Source organism: Ranitomeya variabilis, chromosome 2 (assembly GCF_051348905.1).
Source record: "Ranitomeya variabilis isolate aRanVar5 chromosome 2, aRanVar5.hap1, whole genome shotgun sequence".
Lineage (NCBI taxonomy): Eukaryota > Metazoa > Chordata > Amphibia > Anura > Dendrobatidae > Ranitomeya > Ranitomeya variabilis.
In genome coordinates this window covers 926,506,734-926,530,393 of record NC_135233.1, presented here as the reverse complement: position 1 = coordinate 926,530,393, position 23,660 = coordinate 926,506,734, and the positions used below count along the sequence as shown (strand labels likewise).

The 23,660-nt window shown below is 45.3% G+C and overlaps 1 protein-coding gene across 1 annotated transcript in view; it reads left to right on the top strand.

Moving 5' to 3' along the window:
• The window catches only part of OTOL1 (otolin 1), a 55,855-nt gene extending 41,164 nt beyond the window's left edge, over positions 1-14,691 (top strand). The window contains exon 5 of the mRNA XM_077290633.1: positions 13,441-14,691. Coding sequence (XP_077146748.1) covers positions 13,441-14,342 — 902 coding nt within the window. The 3' untranslated portion in view covers positions 14,343-14,691. The remainder of the gene's footprint in view (positions 1-13,440) is intronic.
• The last annotated feature ends 8,969 nt before the right edge of the window (positions 14,692-23,660 follow it).

The following is a 23,660-nucleotide window of genomic DNA, read 5'->3' as shown; positions in this document are numbered from 1 at the left end:
TCTAGGTTATTTTTTACCTAAGTGGTGAAAAAAAATTCCAAACTTTGCTAAAAAAAAATAAAAAAAAAAATTGCGCCATTTTCCGATACTCGTAGCGTCTCCATTTTTCATGATCTGGGGTCAGTTGAGGGCTTATTTTTTGCGTGCTGAGCCAGTGTTTTTAATGATACCATTTTGGCGCAGATACGTTCTTTTGATCGCCCGTTATTGCATTTTAATGCAATGTCACGGCGACCCAAAAAAGTAATTCTCGCGTTTCGAATTTTTTTCTCGTGACGATGTTTAGCGATCAGGTTAATGCTTTTTTTTATTGATAGATCAGGCGATTCTGAACGTGGTGATACCAAATATTTGTAGGTTTGATTTTTTTTTATTGATTTATTTTGATTGGGGCGAAAGGGGGGTGATTTAAACTTTTATATTTTTTTGATTTTTTTCACATTTTTTTTAACTTTTTTTTTTAACTTTTGCCATGCTTCAATAGCCTCCATGGGAGGCTAGAAGCAGGCACAGCACGATCGCCTCTGCTACATAGCAGTGATCTGCTGTTCGCTGCTATGTAGTAGAAAATCAGGTGTTCTGTGAGCGCCGACCACAGGGTGGCACTCACAGCTGCCGGGGATCAGTAACCATAGAGGTCTCAAGGACCTCTATGGTTACAATGGAGAAGCATCGCCGACCTCCGATCATGTGACGGGGGTCGGCGATGCGCTCATATCCGGCCCCCCGGTAGTTAAATGCTGCTGTCTGCATTTGACAGCGGCATTTAACTAGTTAATAGCCGCGGGTGAATCGCGTTTTCACCAGCCGCTATTGCGGGCACATGTCAGCTGTTCAAAACAGCTGACATGTCCCGGCTTTGATGCGGGCTCACCACGGAGCCCTGCATCAAAGCAGGGGATCTGACCTCGGACGTAGTATCCCGTCCGAGGTCAGTTTCCACTTTTATTGAGGCTTTCTACAGAATTTTGGATCGTTTATGTAAGAATTTTTGTGTATTCATCCAAAAGAACATCTGTGAGGTCAGACAATGATGTAGGACAAGAGAGCCTTGCTACCAGTCTCCATTCTAGTTGATCCCAAAGGTTAAAGTTAGAGCTCTCTGCACGCTGGTTATGTTCTGCCACACCAAACCATACCGTTATAGACCTTGTTTTGTGTATTAGTGCAGTCATGCTTGAACAAAAAAGGGCCTATCCCAAACATTTTCTACAAAACTGGAAGCTACAATTGTCCACAAAGTGTTGGTATACTGAATTAAGATTTCTCTTCACTGAAACTAATAGACCTAGGTAAACCCCTGAAAAACAACCCCATAGCATGATCACTCAACTACCAAACTTTACAATTGGCACAATGCAGCCAGGCAAGTAGCATTCACCTTGCATACAGCTGTCCCAGACTTGTCCATCAGCATGAATAATCATTGTACAGAACTTGTTTCCACTGCTCCAGAGAATAGTGGGGGGGTGCTTCACACCAATATATCCAATGCTTGGCATTGTGGTTGGAAAGTTTTTGTGCGGATGTTAATAACTCTACAGTTATTGAGTCTAAAGAATGTTGGAAACAAAAAAAACTATGTGCCTCAACAATTGTCTACTCTGCTTAGTGATCTCCATTTGTCACAGTGCTGTGGGGCCTAAAGGCCCCGTCTCACATAGCGAGATCGCTAGCGAGATCGCTAGCGAGATCGCTGCTGAGTCACAAGTTTTGTGACGCAACAGCGACCTCAGTAGCGATCTTGCTATGTGTGACACGTACCAGCGATCAGGCCCCTGCTGCGAGATCGCTGGTCGTGTCGGAATGGCCTGGACCTTTTTTTGGTCGTTGAGGTCCCGCTGACATCGCTGAATCGGTGTGTGTGACACCGATCCAGCGATGTCTTCACTGGTAACCAGGGTAAACATCGGGTTACTAAGCGCAGGGCCGCGCTTAGTAACCCGATGTTTACCCTGGTTACCAGCGTAAATGTAAAAAAACCCAAACAGTACATACTCACCATCTGATGTCCGTCAGGTCCCTTGCCGTCTGCTTCCTGCTCTGACTGACTGCCGGCCGGAAAGTGAGAGCAGATCACAGCAGTGACGTCACCGCTGCGCTCTGCTCTCACTGTACGGCGGCTCAGTCAGAGCAGGAAGCGGACGGCAAGGGACACCGAAAGGCGAGTATGTACTGTTTGTTTTTTTTGGTAACCAGGGTAAACATCGGGTTACTAAGCGCGGCCCTGCGCTTAGTAACCCGATGTTTACCCTGGTTACCCGGGTGCTGCAGGGGGACTTCGGCATCGTTGAAGACAGTTTCAATGATGCCGAAGTCGTTCCCCTGATCGTTGGTCGCTGGAGAGAGCTGTCTGTGTGACAGCTCCCCAGCGACCACACAACGACTTACTAACGATCACGGCCAGGTCGTATCGCTGGTCGTGATCGTTGGTAAATCGCTATGTGAGACGGGGCCTTAAGTGCCTCTACTTCCAATAATACCACTTACAACTGATCATGGAATATTTAGAAGGGAATACATTCCCTGGCCTGTCTTGTGGCAGGGGTAGCATCCTATTCCAGTGAGCTCTTTGGAACAACCCATTTTTTCACAAATGTTTGTAAGACTACACGGTTGGATTTTATACACCTGTATCAATGGGACTGAAGGAAAAAAAATGAATTACTTGATCAAAGGAGCTCTTTCAGCAGAGAACGACTGTTTAAACCAAGTACAAGCACTTGGTGCATCATGATGTGAGCAATCATTTTGTTACACCTTCCCATTTGCTTGTTTTTCATCTATCTCCACCTTTCTCTGGCCCTATAAAGCCATGGCTGTCAATCAAAGAAGAGGAGAAAAAACAGGTATTTGTGAAGGTGTAGTTAAATGGCAATAAGTTTAGCCAAGGTGTGACCAAGCGGAATTGCCTCTGGGTAACGAGTAGCATAGTCTACTGCTAATATGTGTTGGTGGCCATGAGCTGAGTTTACAAAGGGCCCCACCAGATCTATAGTAATCCATTCAAAACATATCTCTGTAATAGGCAAAAGAACCAATGGACTATGGAAACTTATGGTGGGCGTGGTCAGGTGACACTCTGTGTATGACTTCCAAACCTCTGTACCTTGGCATAAATCCTGGTCCAAAAGAACTGTTGATGAATACGCTCTTGTGTCTTATTAACCTTAACCCCTAAGTGACTACCCAGCATGTGCTTGTGGGACATCTTGAGCACCAACCGGCAGTACAACTTGAACACTATGAGCTATTCCACTCTTCATCCCTGATTTGTCAACTCGATACAGCAACTTCTGGTTGACCGCCATATGCAGAAAAAACGCGTCTTCCTCGATTGCTGAGCCACCCCATTCACCTCTATCACCCTTTCAGATCCTGAACTGCTGTTTTGAGAACACTGCTACACCTCACATTACGGACTACCTACCATATTTTTCGGACAGTAAGATGCAGTTTTTTCCCCAAAAATTTGGGGGGCAAATGGGGGTGCGTCTTATAGTCAGAATGTACTTACCATTAGTCTGGCGTCAGCAGGTGGCGGGCGACTCTTCAGTGGTCCGACACTGCAGGGCAATGATCTCATTCCAATCCGAGGCTGGTGCAGCAGTATTTGGCGGTGCTCGGTAGAGCGGGAGCTCCACCGATATTTTATGAAAGCTCGGAGCCCCGGCACTTCCATTGCTGCGATGCTGTGGCCTCCGGTAAAATGGTTGCTGGAGGTGGGGCATGCACAGATTGAGATCTCGGCAAACATTTTTGAACTCCTATAGATATAGTAGTTAACATAGAATGTTTTTTTTTATTGTACTAGCAGGATAAAGTATATAGATTAAGATTATACAGGGTGTATTTGCTTATATGGTTTGTGGAAATTCTATTGTCTATTTCCAACAGCTTGAAAATTTACCCTGGTAATATAATTATTCTAATTAGCAATAGGTGGATTTGTCACATATTTTCCTGCTTAAGCAGTAGGCAGTTTATAGCGCCATTGTGGATAATACTATCGTATATACTCGTGTATAAGCCGAGTTTTTCAGCACATTTTTTTGCATTGAAAACGCCCCCCCTCGGCTTACACATGAGTCATTGTCCTAGAAAGACTGTGGGGGAGGGGGAGCGGCAGAGCAGCGGGTCACAGAGGCAGGAGCCGGCGGCTGCAGCTGTAACTGTGCCCGCTACTAAAAAGAAATATTCACTGCGCTGACAGTGAATATTCATTTCTCTTTTAGCGTGCACAGTTACAGCTGCAGCTGCCGGCTTCCAGCACACATCCTACTTACCTTCCCTGCACACCCTTGCTGCATCTCCTTCCGGTGCCCGTCTTCCGGACGAGCAATCATGTGTCCCCTGCTCCTTAAGGTCATGAATATTCACCCCTCTCTGCTCCCACAGGTGTGAAGTAAATATTCATTACTTTAATGAGTGGGGAAACGTGATCGCTCGGCTGGAAGAGCTGCTGGCGCCGGAACGAGATGCAGCGAGGGTGCGCAGAGAAGGTAAGTAGGATGTGTTTTTTTTATAGGAACCATGCATACAAGGATAGGGGATTAGGAGCCATGCATACAAAGACAGGGATAAGGAGCCATGCATACAATGATGGGGAGCCATGCATACAAGGACAGGGACAGGGAGCCATGCATACAAGGATGGGGACGGAGAGCCATGCATACAAGGATGGGGATGGGGAGCCATGCATACAAGGACAGGGATGGGGAGCCATGCATACAAGGACAGGGATGGCGAGCCATGCATACCAGGATAGGGATGAGGGGACAATGCATACCCGGCTTATATTCAAGTCAATAAGTTTTCCAAGTTTTTTGTGGCAAAATTAGGTGCCTCGGCTTATACTCGGGTAAATATGGTATATTAACTTACACTCCCTGACAGAAGTTACAGTGGGGCAAAAAAGTATTTAGTCAGTCAGCAGTAGTGCAAGTTCCACCACTTAAAAAGATGAGAGGCGTCTGTAATTTACATCATAGGTAGACCTCAACTATGGGAGACAAACTGTGAAAAAAAAATCCAGAAAATCACATTGTCTGTTTTTTTATCATTTTATTTGCATATTATGGTGGAAAATAAGTATTTGGTCAGAAACAAACAATCAAGATTTCTGGCTCTCACAGACCTGTAACTTCTTCTTTAAGAGTCTCCTCTTTTCTCCACTCATTACCTGTAGTAATGGCACCTGTTTAAACTTGTTATCAGTATAAAAAGACACCTGTGCACACCCTCAAACAGTCTGACTCCAAACTCCACTATGGTGAAGACCAAAGAGCTGTCAAAGGACACCAGAAACAAAATTGTAGCCCTGCACCAGGCTGGGAAGACTGAATCTGCAATAGCCAACCAGCTTGGAGTGAAGAAATCAACAGTGGGAGCAATAATTAGAAAATGGAAGACATTCAAGACCACCGATAATCTCCCTCGATCTGGGGCTCCACGCAAAATCCCACCCCGTGGGGTCAGAATGATCACAAGAATGGTGAGCAAAAATCCCAGAACCACGCGGGGGGACCTAGTGAATGAACTGCAGAGAGCTGGGACCAATGTAACAAGGCCTACCATAAGTAACACACTACGCCACCATGGACTCAGATCCTGCAGTGCCCTGCAGTGTCCCACTGCTTAAGCCAGTACATGTCCGGGCCCGTCTGAAGTTTGCTAGAGAGCATTTGGATGATCCAGAGGAGTTTTGGGAGAATGTCCTATGGTCTGATGAAACCAAACTGGAACTGTTTGGTAGAAACACAACTTGTCGTGTTTGGAGGAAAAAGAATACTGAGTTGCATCCATCAAACACCATACCTACTGTAAAGCATGGGGGTGGAAACATCATGCTTTGGGGCTGTTTCTCTGCAAAGGGGCCAGGACGACTGATCCGGGTACATGAAAGAATGAATGGGGCCATGTATCGTGAGATTTTGAGTGCAAACCTCCTTCCATCAGCAAGGGCATTAAAGATGAAACGTGGCTGGGTCTTTCAACATGACAATGATCCAAAGCACACTGCCAGGGCAACGAAGGAGTGGCTTCGTAAGAAGCATTTCAAGGTCCTGGAGTGGCCTAGCCAGTCTCCAGATCTCAACCCTATAGAAAACCTTTGGAGGGAGTTGAAAGTCCGTGTTGCCAAGCGAAAAGCCAAAAACATCACTGCTCTAGAGGAGATCTGCATGGAGGAATGGGCCAACATACCAACAACAGTGTGTGGCAACCTTGTGAAGACTTACAGAAAACGTTTGACCTCTGTCATTGCCAACAAAGGATATATTACAAAGTATTGAGATGAAATTTTGTTTCTGACCAAATACTTATTTTCCACCATAATATGCAAATAAAATGATAAAAAAACAGACAATGTGATTTTCTGGATTTTTTTTTCTCAGTTTGTCTCCCATAGTTGAGGTCTACCTATGATGTAAATTACAGACGCCTCTCATCTTTTTAAGTGGTGGAACTTGCACTATTGCTGACTGACTAAATACTTTTTTGCCCCACTGTATGTCGCTTATCCATGTTATGTAAATAAAAGCTTATAACCTGACATTAAATTCATCCATTGGTTGTATAAATTATTCTTTTGAAAGCTGAAACCCTCCGAAATGTGATTTAGGCTAAGAAAATAAATTGGCATCAATGCAGAAATATTGATCAGTTCATGGACACAGAATGGTCAGATTCTGGCAAGACAAAAGTTTTGTCACCCACAGAAAGTAATGTGATATTCAAACAAATAATTAACTTAAAATACAAATATATGTTGCATAACATTGGTGAATGAAGTTGTGGTGCTATTAGTCATATTTAATATTTTGTGTGACTTCCATGAGCTTGAAGGACTGCATCCATGCGGTTCAACAATAATCCATACAATTTATTAATGAAGTCATCAGGAATAGCAAAGAATGCAGTCTTACATGCCTCCCAGAGTTCATCTAGATTCTTTGGTTTTGTCTTCCAAGCTTCCTCTTTCATCCTACCCCAAACATGATCAATGATGTTCATGTCTGATGACTGGGCTGGCCAGTCCTTGAGCACCTTGATCTTTTTTTGCCTGGAGGAACTTTGTTATAGAGATGCACGTATGAGATCGAGCACCATCCTGCTGCAGAATTTGACCCCTTCTATGATTTGGAATATAAGAGGTAGCTAATACTTCTTGATATTTTAGGCTATTGATATTATCTTTCACAGTGGAAAAGTTTTGCACACCCCCATACTGAATGTAACCCCAGACCATAATCTTTCCACCACCAAATGTAACTGTTTTCTGGCTGTATTTTGGATCCATACGGGCTCCAGTTGGTGTCCTGCAGTATTTGCGGTGTCTGTGGTGTAATTCTACTGTAGATTCATCAGAGAAATCCAGCTTCTGCCACTTTTCCAGCATCCATCTGTTTAGCAGGCAGTGGGACTTTGCAAATGGCACACGGTTTTTTATTTGCCTTTTGTTTAGTGCTGGCTTCTGGGCACTGATTCGACCATGGAAGCCATTTCGAGAAAGAATCCTACAAACTGTTCTAGTTGACACAGGGACTTGAGGTGACCAGGCCTGTTGGAGCTCTACTGCAGTGGAAGAGGGGCTTGCTTTGGATTTTGTAACCAACAAACATTCCTCCTGAGCAGTTGTCTTGCGGGGTCTGCTGGACCTGGGCTTGTCAAACACATCTCCAGTCTCTTCAAATCTTTTTTTAATTCTTTGTACTTGACGCTGAGACACATTAAAGGTGCCAGCCACCTCTACAGTGGATCTGGTCTTCAGCCTCGTGATAATCCAGGCTTTGGTCGCAGTGTGGATTTTTGGCATGTTGTCACAGCTCAAGTTGCAGTTCAAGTGAAGGTCTGGGGTGCTGGGTTTCTTTTTATACACATGCACTAATTAACCGATCATTTACTGAGCACAGGTGTGGATGTAAACTAGGATTGGATGCATTATATGACCAGGCGACAAAACTTTTGTCTTGCCAAAATCTGACCATTCTGTGTCCATTAACTGATCAATATTTCTGCATTGATGCCAATTTATTTTCTTAACCTAAACCACATTTTGGAGGGTTTCAGCTTTCAAAAGAATAATTTATACAACCAATGGATGAATTTAACGTCTGGTTATAAGCTTTTATTTACATAACATAGATAAGCGACATAACTTCTGTCAGGAGTGTATAGGGGTTGCCCACTTTCTCTTTTTTAGTGCAACTTTCCACAAAAAGCCATAAAGTGGCTGCCGTAGGAGCAGCTTGTGACAGGACCTGCCCATCAGCCTGAGTTAATAGAAAATCAGCTTTCTCATGTGAGGTGAGTCATATGCTCCTCCACTAGCAGCCACTTAATGAACAGACGCACTTGTCAATTTTTGAAAAGAGTGCACTAGCAAGAGAAAGTGGCCAATTCGTTTAAACTTCTCCTTCCTGTGTAATCTGCTTCTGGAATCAATTGAAAAACTGCTTTGCCAGAAGGAAAAGAATACAGAGAATTAGGATATATGAAAGGATTTTACCAGTTATAAATGAACTAGCTATTAAACCCGTTCTACGCCCGGGTGGTGAGCATTTATATTGGTATATGGTCTCCATCCTGGTATGTGCTGCTTCCATCCTGCGCCCTAATCTTGTCATGTGCTGCTACCATCTTGCGCCCCCATCCTGTCATATGATGCTCCCATTCTGTGCCCCCTCCCTGTCATGTGCAGCCCCCATCCTGCGCACTCATCCTGTTTTGTGCGCCTCCATCTTGTCATGTGCTACTCTCTTCCTGTGCCCTCATCCTGTCATGTGTTCCGATCCTGCACCAAAATCCTGTCATGTGGTGCTCCCATCCTGCGCCCCCATTTTGTCATGTGGTGCTCCCATCCTGCACCCCCATGCTGTCATGTGCTGCTCCCATCCTGCGCCCCCATCCTGCGCCCCATTCTGCAATGTGCTGCTCCCATCCTGTGCCCCCATTCTGTAATGTGCTACCCCCATCCTGTGTCCCCATTCTATCATTTTCTGCTTCCACCCTGTGCCCCATCCTGTCATGTGCTGCTCTCATCCTGCGCCCCCATCCTGTCATGTGCTCCTCCCATACTGCACCCCCATCCTGTCATGTGCTGCCCCCATCCATACGCCCTGTATGTGTCATGTCGGACACTGTTCACACTAGGGCGTCCGACAGACAGCGGTAATTCCACATACGTCCACTACACGCTCAGTGGCGTCGGCTAGACTTTATCCAGCTTGCTCAGGGCTAATCTAGCTGGTAATTTGGTTGGAGGCTGGGTCACACCCACGGCCTTTAAATAGTCGTGCTGGACTTTGGGCGTCGCCGATTATAGCTTGTGCTTTGTGCCTAGTGATTCCGGTCTGGAGTGGTGGTCTTGTTGGAGGAATATCGTAACTGGTGGTGTATTATCCTTTGTCATATTCCTCCTTCCTATATTTGTATTTGTTTTGCCCTGTGCGCATTATAGTGTATTCCTGTGTGTCTGCGGCGTGGTGCGTTTTTCAGTTTTCCCTGTCTGTGCTTTCTGTGGGGATTGGTGTGTGGTCTCTTCACTGGGTGGCGGGTGGTGGTTTCAGCTTAGGGCTGAAACAGGAGACAGGGTCAGGCCTGGCGGCCCAGACATGCACACCTTTAGTGTAACTTCTGGGAAAGGGTCAGACAGGGTTTCCCTAGCCTGAGGGAAATTGCAGGGGCCCGGGTAACCAACCTTAGTCTACCCAGTACTCCCGTGACATTATGCTGCTCCATAATGGTTGATGGCCCCCATAAGATGCTCCATAGCATAATATCCCCGTATGCTGCTCCAGAAAGGTTGATGGCCCCCATAAGATGCTACATAATAATAATAATAATAATCTTTATTTTTATATAGTGCTAACATATCCCGCAGCGCTTTACAGTTTGCACACATTATCATTGCTGTCCCTGTTGGGGCTCACAATCTAAAATCCCTATCAGTATGTCTTTCAAATGTGGGAGGAAACCGGAGTACCCGGAGGAAACCCACGCAAACACGGAGAGTATAAACTCTTTGCAGATGTTGTCCTTAGTGGGGCTTGAACCCAGGACTCCAGCGCTGCAAGGCTGCTGTACTAACCACTGCGCCACCGTGCATATTATGCTATACACTCACTGGCCACTTTATTAGGTACACCTGTCCAACTTCTTGTTAACACTTAATTTCTAATCAGCCAATCACATGGCGGCAACTCAGTGCATTTAGGCATGTAGACATGGTCAAGACAATCTCCTGCAGTTCAAACCGAGCATCAGTATGGGGAAGAAAGGTGATTTGAGTGCCTTTGAACGTGGCATGGTTGTTGGTGCCAGAAGGGCTGGTCTGAGTATTTCAGAAACTGCTGATCTACTGGGATTTTCACGCACAACCATCTCTAGGGTTTACAGAGAATGGTCCGAAAAAGAAAAAAAATCCAGTGAGCGGCAGTTCTGTGGGCGGAAATGCCTTGTTGATGCCAGAGGTCAGAGGAGAATGGGCAGACTGGTTCGAGCTGATAGAAAGGCAACAGTGACTCAAATCGCCACCCGTTACAACCAAAGTAGGCCTAAGAGCATCTCTGAACGCACAGTGCGTCGAACTTTGAGGCAGATGGGCTACAGCAGCAGAAGACCACACCGGGTACCACTCCTTTCAGCTAAGAACAGGAAACTGAGGCTACAATTTGTACAAGCTCATCGAAATTGGACAGTAGAAGATTGGAAAAACGTTGCTTGGTCTGATGAGTCTCGATTTCTGCTGCGACATTCGGATGGTAGGGTCAGAATTTGGCGTAAACAACATGAAAGCATGGATCCATCCTGCCTTGTATGGAGCATCTTTGGGATGTGCAGCCGACAAATCTGCGGCAACTGTGTGATGCCATCATGTCAATATGGACCAAAATCTCTGAGGAATGCTTCCAGCACCTTGTTGAATCTATGCCACGAAGAATTGAGGCAGTTCTGAAGGCAAAAGGGGTCCAACCCGTTACTAGCATGGTGTACCTAATAAAGTGGCCGGTGAGTGTACATAGCATAACATGCCCTGTATGCTGCTCCATAAAGGTTGATGGCCCCCATAAGATGCTCCATAGCATAAAATGCTGCATATAGTGCTCCATAAAGGTTGATGGCCCCCATAAGATGCTCCATCGCATAATATGCTCCGTATGCTGCTCCATAAAGGTTGATGGCCCCCATAAGATGCTCCATCGCATAATATGCTCCGTATGCTGCTCCATAAAGGTTGATGGCCCCCATAAGATGCTCCATCGCATAATATGCTCCGTATGCTGCTCCATAAAGGTTGATGGCCCCCATAAGATGCTCCATAGCATAATATGCCCCGTATGCTGCTGCTGCAATTAAAAAAAAATGACATACTCACCTTTCGTTGCTGGGCGCTGAGTGCCGGGGGCACTGAACAGGCAAGGACAGTGGTGCGCTATGGGGGTCAGGTGCTGGAGTCGCCGCTGGCTCAGGCGATATTCACCTGTCCCCGTTCCACCTCCGTGCGCCGCTCTGTCTTCCGGATCCTCTGGCTGTGACTGTTCAGTCAGAGGGTGCGCACTAAACTCCTCACCGTGCCCTCTGACCTGAAAATCACAGCCAGAGAACGAGGAAGACAGAGCCCAGCGGTGGAAAAGGGACAGGTGAATATCACATACTCACCCTCCTGGCACGTCCCTGCTTCTCCGTCGGAGATCGCGGTATGCGTTCAGTTCTTACGCATACCGCAATCTCCTGGGCCACAATTCTCATCCCCGGATGCGTCACTTTGTGGGGTCCAGACTGTGTAGGCGCTTGCACAGTCTATAAAGGCTCCGGACAGAGTGACGCTCCCAGCGTTATATTATAGATATCGCAAAATGTTAGTGTGTCATAAAAGTCAGGAAACTTGTAAAGCAGCTTACTGATTTTTTCTATGGAGGAGCTGTAAGAAAAACTCTAATCCCAAAATATTTGGTAGATGCATATTGGCCTAAGTGGCAAACATTTTATCAAATAGGGGCTCATCTATATACAGTGTGCTGCCTGCAAGATCTCAGATTAAGAGGAATATTAGCTGTGCCATATCCCCCAAAGTGCAGCATCAATGTGAACCCTACACAAAAATTTGATAATGGCATGTCATTGGGCAGCACGCCTGTTTTAAAACTTTACCCCAATGTATATTACAATAGGATAGCACTTTATACTGACATATTGTAACATGCTGTACATTTATAATTGTATTAACCTTATGGCCTCTTTAGCTGAGTAAGCACTCTGGCAATTCAGCAAGGCCACCAGGGAAATAAAGAGTCTGTGAAATGGATCCAGAAAGATTATACCATTTGTTACAAATCTATTAAGTTTACTGTTAGAAATAGAAGCCGCAATTCTAGTGTGAACAGTGTTTCACTTCAGTCCAGATTTAAAGCATTACTGATAAATAGAGTAAAATCAATATGGTATGCATTAAAAATGAAAAATGGCTGTGTCAATATGAGTATCAAATTTATAATGATTTGAAATCAGGTAACCTCCTTGTGGAGAGTGCCAAACCAGCATGTAATACTGTTACTGCATGTAATAAAGTTAAATATGCAAATATCCTCTTCAGAGAGGAGGAGGACAGGAACTCTAGTGCCACCTATTGGGGGAAGCAATCCTAAAAGTCCATATTGACCCCTCAACAAGTTTTGACACCTGACTTACAGTGTGTGGTTTGACTTTTTATTCTATTTGTAGACCACATGTTTGGGGTATTTGCCCTCAATGGGGCGAAGCTGGTGATCTGATTTGGATAAGTAACTTATAGAGACCCTTGTCAGATTCCTCTCTCTTAGCTAAATCAGACCTCCTGGTTTGTACTGATGATGGTCAAACATCCTGAAACAAGTTTCTGCAAGTGTCTCTTGGATTTTTATACTAAGCCGTGTTGCAAGGCTTATTAAAGGATCACTATTAACATTTAGTATTGCCAGCCCCAATAGGTTTAACTAAAGTTCTAGTCCCCCTTCTCTCTAGAGTTGGTATTTGTATGGTCTTTAAGTCTCCTTGTGTCAGTTTGGCACTCTTCACAAGGAGAAATGTTTTTCCTTAGACCCTCAGTTAATGGCCTCTCACTTAGCCAAATCAGACCTCCTGTTTTGCAGTAATGTTGGGCACATACTGAAAAAGATGTGTCTGCAAACTAAATGTCTGGTTTGGCTTTTTATCTTAAGTCACATAGCAAAGTTCCTTAAAGCATTAATATTGACTTTTAGGATTGCTACCCACAATAGGTGGAACTAGAGTTTCAGTCCACTTCCTCTCTGAAGAGGATATGTGCAAATCAGGTAAGACATGGGGCTTACTGCCGATTCTTAGTGATATACCCAAAAGCACAAGTATTTATTTGATACTTCGTATCGATTGAACTTCATAGTAATAAAACAACTAACGTTAGCTTTTTGATTTTTTTAGGTGAGATTGGACCTAAAGGCGAAAAAGGAAACCTTGGACTTGCTGGTATGAAAGGACAAAAAGGAAACAAAGGCGACATATGTGAAAATGGCACAAAAGGGGACAGAGGAGAAAAAGGAGAGCAGGGCTTAAATGGCATTGACGGGGAAAAGGGAGACAGGGGTGAAATAGGGGATATAGGTGAGAAGGGTAATTATGGAGAAACTGGAGAAAAAGGAGAAATAGGGGGAACTGGAGAAAGGGGCTTAAAAGGAGACAAAGGCATTAAGGGTGATGCTGGGCTAAATGGTATGAATGGTTTTCAAGGAGAAATTGGAGAAAAGGGAGAACCAGGACAAAAGGGGGATAAAGGTGAAATTGGCCCTACTGGTTTAATAGGCTCGCCAGGTCCAAAGGGAAATTTTGGCTTGAAAGGGGTTAGAGGCCTACCAGGGAAAAAAGGATCCAGAGGCCTCAAAGGATCTAAAGGAGAAAATCATAAACCCACAAGATCTGCTTTCACTGTAGGTCTATCAAAACCTTTCCCTGCCCCTAACGCTCCAGTTAAGTTTGATAGAATATTGTACAATGAACAAGATGAATACAACCCTACAACTGGTAAATTTAACTGTACAGTCTCTGGAACCTATGTGTTTGCATTCCACGTGACAGTCAGGGGACGGCCAGCGAGGATTAGTATTGTTGCCCAAAATAAAAAGATGTTTAAGAGCCGTGAAACACTCTATGGCCAGGAGATAGACCAGGCCTCAGCGATGCTGGTCCTGAAGTTAAATGTTGGGGACCAGGTTTGGTTAGAGGTTTCCCGAGATTGGAATGGTATTTACGTGAGTAATGATGATGACAGCATATTTACAGGATTTCTGCTATATCCAGATGACACTGTTGAAACACAATTAACATAATCTGATTAAACATTATCAGAATAAGAATTATAATCAGGCGCATGTTCTTGGATACATTTTAGTTTCATTTAATTTAAACACAATAATTTCCTAATATCTAAATTTAACATTGATTTCTTATGACCCAATAATTAATTATAGAAATTCAAAACATTCCCTTTGCTGTATTAGGGATACGAATCTTAAGTATCCATTGAATCGTCAACATATATCCTGTGCGCTTTTCAGTTTTATTTTCCAATCAAGTAATTCTGCTGTGAACAAATGTATAGCTGTAAATATATTTTCACAATTTCTCAAATTCTATATACAACTAAATATATTGGAACAATAAAGTATTGGAAAGAAGTGTAAGAACATTTGTCATTCATTACTAATTAAAATATTAATGAATTATTATCACTTACTATCAGCTCATGTAGCACCTGTGTGTTGTATAAAGGGCTTTTGCCATTTATAAAGGGGGAGATTCTCATGCTGCTAAATTATAAGGGAGAGCCCTAGTTGCATTTTGTGTACTCCCATCAGTGGCATAACATAGGTTGCCAGCACCCAGGGCAGTGAAAGTACTTTACCACATTACCACTCTGCAAGTCCCTTCTACTAGTCCTGTATTTAAACTCCTTATTCGCCAAGGACAAGTATTGTAAAGTACAAATGTAATTAAGAGAAGGCTAAGCTAGCTCACATTTCTGTACTTTTTGTTTGTCTGCTCTTTTCAGAGAAACCAACAAAATTAATGTGAAACTGTATCAATTTGTATCAGTTATGTAAACGGACGCAGAGAGCCCAATTATTATAGCGTCCATTTGGGTTCCTTTTTATCACATGACCGTGACGTCATGGCAGGTCCTTGTCGCACACATCCTTAGCACCGAAACCTGCCGCTTGCATGGAGCGGTCACCGGAGCGTGAGGAGCGGGAAAGGCGGCGTAGGTGAGTATATAATGATTTTTTTTTTTTTACATTATTTTTAACTTTAGATCTTTTTACTAATGACGCTGCATAGGCAGCATCAATAGTAAAAACTTGGTGACACAGGGTTAATAGCGGCAGTAACGGAGTGAGTTACCCGCAGCATAACGCGGTCCGTTACCGCTGGCATTAACCCTGTATGAGCGGTGACTGCAGGGAGTGTGGAGCGGGCACCGAGCACTGACTGCAGGGGAGTAGGGAGGGACAAATCGGACCATGGCCGTCGCTGATTGGTCGCGACAGCCATGACAGGCAGATGGCGAGACCAATCAGCGACTTGGATTCCATGAGAGACAGGGGCCGCGACCAATGAATATCCATGACAGAAAGAAAGACAGACAGACAGACAGAAGGACAGACAGAAAGACGGAAGTGACCCTTAGACAATTATATAGTATTATATATGTTAATGGTGGGTGCATGTCTGCATTCAGCAGTGCGGGGGATTCTTTTTCCAGGAAACAAATATATACAGTATATATATATCAGCTTTAGGATCTTGACAAGAAGGTTTGGCAAGAAAGAAAAGAAACAAAGAAAATGTCAGTTACTGACTGCAAATATTTATTCATGGCAGACCATAATCATTGTCCTCGGCACTGTGAATCCTGTTTACAGAGGACGATGATCTTTTGTGCTGCACAAAAAATCATTTCACCTAATGAATAAGAGCTTTGCTTATTCATCGGGTGATCGGCAGCCTGTTCACACTGAAAGGATATATCATAAGAACGCTTCATAAATGATTACGATTATCTTTCAGTGTAAATGCAGCTTTATTTGCGGAGAATTGGTGAGAGTAATACTTTTGTGTGTAAAATATACTCCCTTATCATGTCAGCCCTTAGACCCTTAGTTTATAGGTTATTTTCTTGTTATGTTCAGTGCTGTACAAAATAGAAAAATTGTTCCCCTTTTAGCTTCCCCTCTTGTTATGTACAGCCCTGTCCCTTGTTACATAATATCCTCTATTGTTATGTTTAGCGCTATATGTAAGGGGAAACATTTTCTGACTACAGATGTGCACAAGACCACCTATGTGTTCATCACATGACCTGTCACATGACTTCCCAATAATAATGTGACATATCACATGATACATCAGATGCTGGGAGGCCATAATACTGTAAAGTGCCCAGGCCCCGGGCAGCCCTTAATCCACCCCTGGTGCCTACTCCAGTGTGCCCTGTGAATAGTGCCTGCTTCCCCATTCAATATTGTTTACTGTCTTCAGCTTTATGCCCAAATACATCCTGCCATTGTTGCTCGAATATTGGCCTAAATCTGGTTGAAATATAGAAACGTTTTTGTACAACTCAAACTTGCACAACATTTTTCCAAGTTTTGGTATTGTTATGCCAGACTGCCAACTTTTTGAAACGTACATGGGGCTCTGTCAGACTTGACATGATCAAGTGCACTCAAGAAATTCATCATAATTTAGGTAATATAAGTGGCCTAAATTATGAAAAAAAATATATTCCAGATCCTTGGTGGCATACATATATCATAGTGGTGCATGGCAGTTGAAAGATGCATCAAATTCAGGCTCACGCCTCTTAATGTATTAACACATCTCACCCCAGCGTTCCCTTCATTAAGACAGGTATAGAAAATGCCAGTCTTAAATCAGGGCCTTAGTCTTAATTCACTAAATAGGCAGCCGCACAGCAAAGAGCAGTAGTCGAGAAGATTTTGTCATGCTGCTGCACTCTGCATAGGCAGAAACTGAGATTTTAAAGAGCTTAGAACAATAATTTCACTGAGCGCTTTTTTATCTCAGTAGCTCCTTGCGCTACTGAGTGCTGCATAGGCTTTGGGTCGGCAATGAGTGGCTGCCTAAATGTGAATGAAGATAGAGCTTGCTGGTGGCCAGGCACTCACTGTTCATGTATGTATTCAAGTAGGAGGAGAGCTTGCTGGTCTCTCAGTGAGGATTTCCTAGGGAATGGTTCTGCTATTCTGGATCACATTGACCATGGATGGGGAAGCAATATATTGTGCCTCCCTTATAAAATTTAGCACCTGTTATGCTGCTGCAATGCAGGTAGGTGCAGGCTTCACTAGATGGCAGTAGAGAGGAAACAGGTCTGCAGCTAACAGAGCTAACCTGCAGTGCAACAGTGAGGCTAACACAGGTGGCAGCAGAATAGTCAAAACAAGCAGTGTCAAATCCTAGACTGCAGCGCAGTACCAAAGGAAAAAGCAAACTTGAGGTCAGAGACAAGCCAGGGGGTCAGTAACAGTCAGGAGCAGATAAGCCCAAAGGCAAATGAAAGAAACAGGTCAGGATACACGCCAAGTCAAACCTGGCAGTCTTCACACTAAAGGGAAACACTGAGTCAAGATGGTAACAGGGGAAAACAGACACACGGGTTCAGACAGCAAACGCAGCAGGACAAATCGGAGCAATCAGAGTCAGCTTAAAGCAGTACTAGGCAGAAACTATAACTGACATGATCTGCAGGACACAACGGGGCTAAATAGCAAACCTGAGACCAGACTGAGGCTGAGAAAAGTTAACCCCTGACATGATCAGACCGGGAAAAGGGAAGACAGTACTCAAAACCTGGTCTGGATGATGACAGCGCCTAAATGAACTGTGCGTTTGCTCACCCATACTACATCACTGACTCCCCCATTGTGTAGTTGCTCTTATCTGAACTGTTGCTTTTAGGGTAAATGCAGGAACCTAAAAAGAAATATTACCATATAGCGACTCAGAGTGTTTAGGTTTCCTTAATATGGATCTGAGTTGCCCACCAGGGCCGTGGGGTACCCGATACCGGGTCCGGTGATCAGAGGGAGATGTCACGGTGGTGACCCGGTCCATGAACCTGGGCGCCCATGTAAAAGAGGGCTTTAAATAAAGTTTATGCTTGTGACGCCACCTGTGGTATTCGGTCAGTGGGGACCGACGCTGCTTTAAGGGGTCCTCTGGGGTGATTCTATGGCAGCTAGATGGTATAACTTCCCACAGGTGAAGTGTATCCCCAGGGCTCCCGGTGTGTAGATGGAAGATGGTGCGAGGTGCAGTAAGGACGAGGACACAGGTTTGTAGTCTCTTTACTTGGTTGACTGAAGACTTCAGGCAGCCACAGTCCAGGGTACCAGATCACAGGGCAGGCAGAGTCTGGCCGGCTTGGAAGCGAATCCAGAGTTCCCCTTTACCAGGTGGAGTTAAAAGCCTTCCTCTAGCATGGTGGTGTTGTAGTCCCTTACTGCTTATGGCTTCAGATAAGGTCCTTAGAGTTCTTCTCTCTGTCCGCCATATAGGATAGGACAGTACCTGTATGACAGGTCACTCGAGCCTTTTTACAGGGACTGTATCATGCCCCGGGTTCTATGTGTTACTGTGTCTTGAGGTGTGTGTGGCGGACAGGTAACTTGCAGTTCAGCTGTCCTGCCAGTCTCTGCTGTAAGTCGTAGAGTTCCTTACAACCTCGGAGTTCCGGCTACCGGTTATCTGTGCCTCAGAGGGAGGCAGCTCGTTCGCAGCTGGTCTCCCCTGATGCCACTCTCCTGTGTTTTGCTCTCCTGCACACTTTCCACAAGCTATCTTTCCCTTCTTAATTCTCTTTCTTTAGGACCTGTAGCGACTCTGGCTACACGGTTTCTTCAGTTCTTCCGACACTCTATGTCTGACTGCTTCCTCCTCTGTCCTCTGGCAGAATCTGATCTGAATCTCTAACTTCCCTCCAAACCACAATATATATGCATATGCAGGGGAGTCACCTAGAAATAGGATCAAAAGCTCCCCCTTGTGGCCTGGAGTGTTAAAGGGCCACTGTCACCCCCCTCCAGCCGTTATAAACTAAAAGAGCCACCTTGTGCAGCAGTAATGCTGCATTCTAACAAGGTGGCTCTTTTAGTTTTAGGTTCAAGCATACCCCAAATAAAACGTTTTTGTACTTAGCCACAATTCCTGTCTCTAGCCACGTAGGCGTGTCCTCACTCCCCAGCTTGGCCAGCTCCTCTGCCGTCACTCACATCTTCCTGCGCTTTCGGCGCCGCCCCCTCAGCGCTGTTATCGTTTCAAATCCGGCGCCTGCGCTGTGTACTGGTGTCCTGCGCAGACGCAGTAAGCTCTGGCCGTCTGATGTAATGGCTGATACCAGAGAACAAAAGACATCCACAGAACACCAGGATGGATCTGCTGCACAGCAAATAGCTGTAGGACCTGCGATGATGTCACTGCCATGTGATTGCGGCTCCGTTCTGCTCTCGGCTTCACTTTGAACCCGGCTCCGCTTACTTGCAGTTCCATCTTGCTCTCGCTCTGTGCTCTGTAGTTTCGTCCTGCTCTCACTCCGCACTCTTCGGTTCCATTCTACTCTTGCTCTGCGCAGTGCAGTTCCATCCTGCTCTTGCTCTGCTCCTTCCGGTTTTACCTTGCTCCGCTCCTTGTGGTTCTGCCCGGCTATGCTCCTTGCGGCTCTGCCCTGCTCTGCTCCTTGCGGCTCTGCCCTGCTCCGCTCCTTGCGGCTCTGCTCTGCTCCTTGCGGCTCTGCCCTGCTCCGCTCCTTGTGGCTCTGCCCTGCCCTGCTCCTTGTGGTTCCATCCTGCTCTGCTCCTTGTGGTTCTGCTCCGCTCTCGCACCACACCTCGTGGGTCTTTGTCTTGCAGTCTTAACAGGTCTCCACCTGTTCCCATATATCACTCATGCCACTCCATGTTCCTGTCCTCCCTGAATCTGTCCCTACCAGTCTCCATATACTGCGCATACCTGTCTATGTTCCTGTCTTACCCGTACCAGTTCCAGTCCTGTTAGCTGTGCCCACCTGCCAGTGTCTCAGCCATGCCCGCTTGCCGCCTGCCAGTGTCTCAGCCGTGCCCACCTGCCTGCCAGTGTCTCAGCCGTGCCCTCCTGCCTGGCAGTGTTCCGTTCCCCAGTGGGATCAGCAGCCACAGTCAGATTCCACCCTGGAGTGGTACCTGGCAGCTACCTGCTGCACAAGCCTGGGGGGCTTCTGGGGCAAGTGGGAAGGGAAAGCCGTCCTTTCACGTTATGGGTAAGCATGAATAGATAACTAATTGACTAAGCAGTGCTATGTGGGGTACTGCCTTTGGCACCCTTATACTATATTGAAACCTCCCTTACTATGTGGGCAATATTTGGAATAGTATATGTATATGTTGTTAGTGTGCTTGCCCTGGACGTATTTTGCTCTTCCCACCTGAACCAGCTTACCTTCAGGTTCCTTCCGTATTTCCTACCTGTATGGGTGATAATACTTACTATTTACTGATATGCATTTTTGCAAAAATAAAGTTTTTTCTCTGATGATTACTATGATCTTTGGGATTTGTATACTCCATTTTTTCGCTGTATTTCATGGTACCTGGCAGCTACCTGCCGCACAAGCCTGACCTCACCATCAGAGGCTCCAGTGAACACCAAGGAAGCTGCTTAGTCATGCTCCTTCCAGGGAAGTCTGGTTTGTGGCACAGTGGGGCCACACCCCTGCATGCTCACACCAACCAGTCTGGGTGCGAACGTTACAGTTTGCTCAGGCCATGGTCCACATTGAGTCCCATGGGCCATCACTCTCTGAGCAAGAAGAACTCCTTCCTTGCCAGTTTGAGCAACCAAAATATTTTTTACCCGATCAGAATTCCTGACCATTGATGCACCAGTTCAAATCATAGTCTCCAATGAGATATTTATGAGAAACTTCTTCTGACGCCTCCGCCAAGATACCATGGGGATCCAGAGGAGTGCATGGAGTTCTTGGAGCATTGCTTACTGTATTTCGAATGGAATGCTTCCGATTTTCCCTCCGATTGGGTCAAGGTGGGATTCTTAATGTCCTACCTAGCAGGAAATGCTTTGAGATGGATCAACCCCTTCTGGCAAGCAAGGGATCCTATCCTCTCTGACTTTGAGGCCTTCCTGTTGGCCTTCATTGGAGCCTTCAATGTGCCTAAACCAGCTCCTGCTGCAAAGTCTTCCCTCTCTAGGTCACAGAAGTAGTCCAGACGGGCGAAACCTGTGAGAAAACCGCCACGTATGTCCACAACCATTCAAAACCTCTGTTTGTCCTCAACCTGTAAAAGCTAAACCCAAGAAGACTGATAAGAATGGACTGGTAGAGCAGCAGCCAGAATCCAGTCATAAGAAGGGAATGCGGTATCACTGCGGTTATGAGGAACATCCTGATGAACTCTGTCCTGAGAAGCCTTTACTCCAGAACCTTGGGTCTGTAGGAGAGGCTGCCCTTGGTGTGAGTACTGATAGAGTAGATAACCGTGTGCACAACTAGAAAGGGTGCCAGAGTAGATTCCCACACTGTTAATATATATTAAGAAACTCAGCACTCAACTTAAGTGATCAAGTGGTGATTTATTGTTGTCCACTGTAGTGGTAAAACGTTTTCGGTCTTACTTCAGACCTTCTTCAGTTACAGATTACAGTGCATCTATTGGATCAGCTGGACCAATAGGTTCAGTCGAGAAATGCTTGATCAATCTGACTATTCGTCAATATTGATGGAGACGTTAGAGCCTGTAATTCAGTGGAGTCAGGTGCGACGTGCCTCAGTGGCGTGTGTGGATGCGGCGTCCTGCCAGTGTATCAGCCGTATCCACCTGCCTGCCAGCGTCTCAGCTGTGCCCACCTGCTTGTCAGTGTTCGGTTCCCCAGCGGGATCAGCGGCCACAGCCAGACTCCACCCTGGAGTGGTAACTGGCAGCTACCTGCTGCACAAGCCTGACTTCAACATCAGAGGTTCCAGTGTACACCATGGAAGCTGCTTAGTCATGTCCCTTCCAGGGAAGTCTGATTTGTAGCATTGTAGCACAGTGGGGCCACACCCCTGCATGCTCGCACCAAACAGTCTGGGTGCGAGCGTTACAATGCTGCCCCACACACACAGTATAATGTAGCCTCCCAGAGTATAAAGCAGCCCCCTCAGAGTATAATTTGGCCCCCCCACAAACATACACAGTATAGTGCAGTCCCCCCACACAGTATAATGCAGCCCAAACACACAGTATAGTGCAGCCCTCACACACAGTGTAATGCAGAAACCCACACACACAGTATAATGCAGTCCCCCACACACAGCATAATGCAGCCCCCCACACACAGTACAATGCAGCCCCTTCAAACACATATGCACATAGTATAATGCAGTCCCCCACAACACTTCCAATCCACACAGGCAAAAAATATCAAACCATAGATGTCCATAAATTAAGTTATGTGTAATAATGATAAATGACACAGGAAAAATGTATTAAATACATGAACAAAGAGAGGTGCAAAAATCCATGGAAAGTCATGATACCAGCTGAAATCACACAATAATTAGAAAACAATCATGATGCTTAGTGTAAAATAATATCAGCTGGTTCAACTGATGGCTTAGAAAATGGTGTCTTATTACCATGGTGCCAAGGTGCCACACAAAAAACATCTCATGATGGGTAAAACCAGTGAGCTCCCTCAATACCTTTGCAACCTTATTGTTGCAAAACATACTGATGGCATTGGTTACAGAAGAATTTCTAAATTACTGAAGTTCCCAGTGAACACTGTTGGGGCGATAATCCAGAAGTGGAAAGAACATATTTCACCTCAAATTGGCCATGACCCTTTTTATAGGGTATCTATCCTGATCTATCAGGGTCTCTATGTGCCACTATGCCTCCTGGGTATCAGGGTAGACATCACCCACCAGGCGGACGCGCTTCCACACAACTCTACCAGAGCTGCCCTATGGGAACTCTGCTCTTTCTCCTCTCCTCTACCTCTTTGGCATAAGTGAGGTTTTGATAAAGACCCGCTGGGGTCGAAACGTTACCCGAATTGAATAGTCCGCCACCCATTTACCTCCCAAAAAAAGCACCTGGTGATGTTTATTGTATATGTTAATAAAGAAACTACACAGTTTGCTGAACTTTCAACCAATTGAGTGCGGCTGATTTTTCCTATACTTAGTGTAAAATAATATCAGCTGGTTCAACTGATGGCTTAGAAAATGGTGTCTTATTACCATGGTGCCAAGGTGCCACACAAAAAACATCTCATGATGGGTAAAACCAGTGAGCTCCCTCAATACCTTTGCAACCTTATTGTTGCAAAACATACTGAAGGCATTGGTTACAGAAGAATTTCTAAATTACTGAAGTTCCCAGTGAACACTGTTGGGGCGATAATCCAGAAGTGGAAAGAACATATTTCACCTCAAATTGGCCATGACCCTTTTTATAGGGTATCTATCCTGATCTATCAGGGTCTCTATGTGCCACTATGCCTCCTGGGTATCAGGGTAGACAGGTTACTTGTAGTTCAGCTGTCCTGCTGGTTTCTGCTATGCCTCCTAGAGTCCGACACAACCT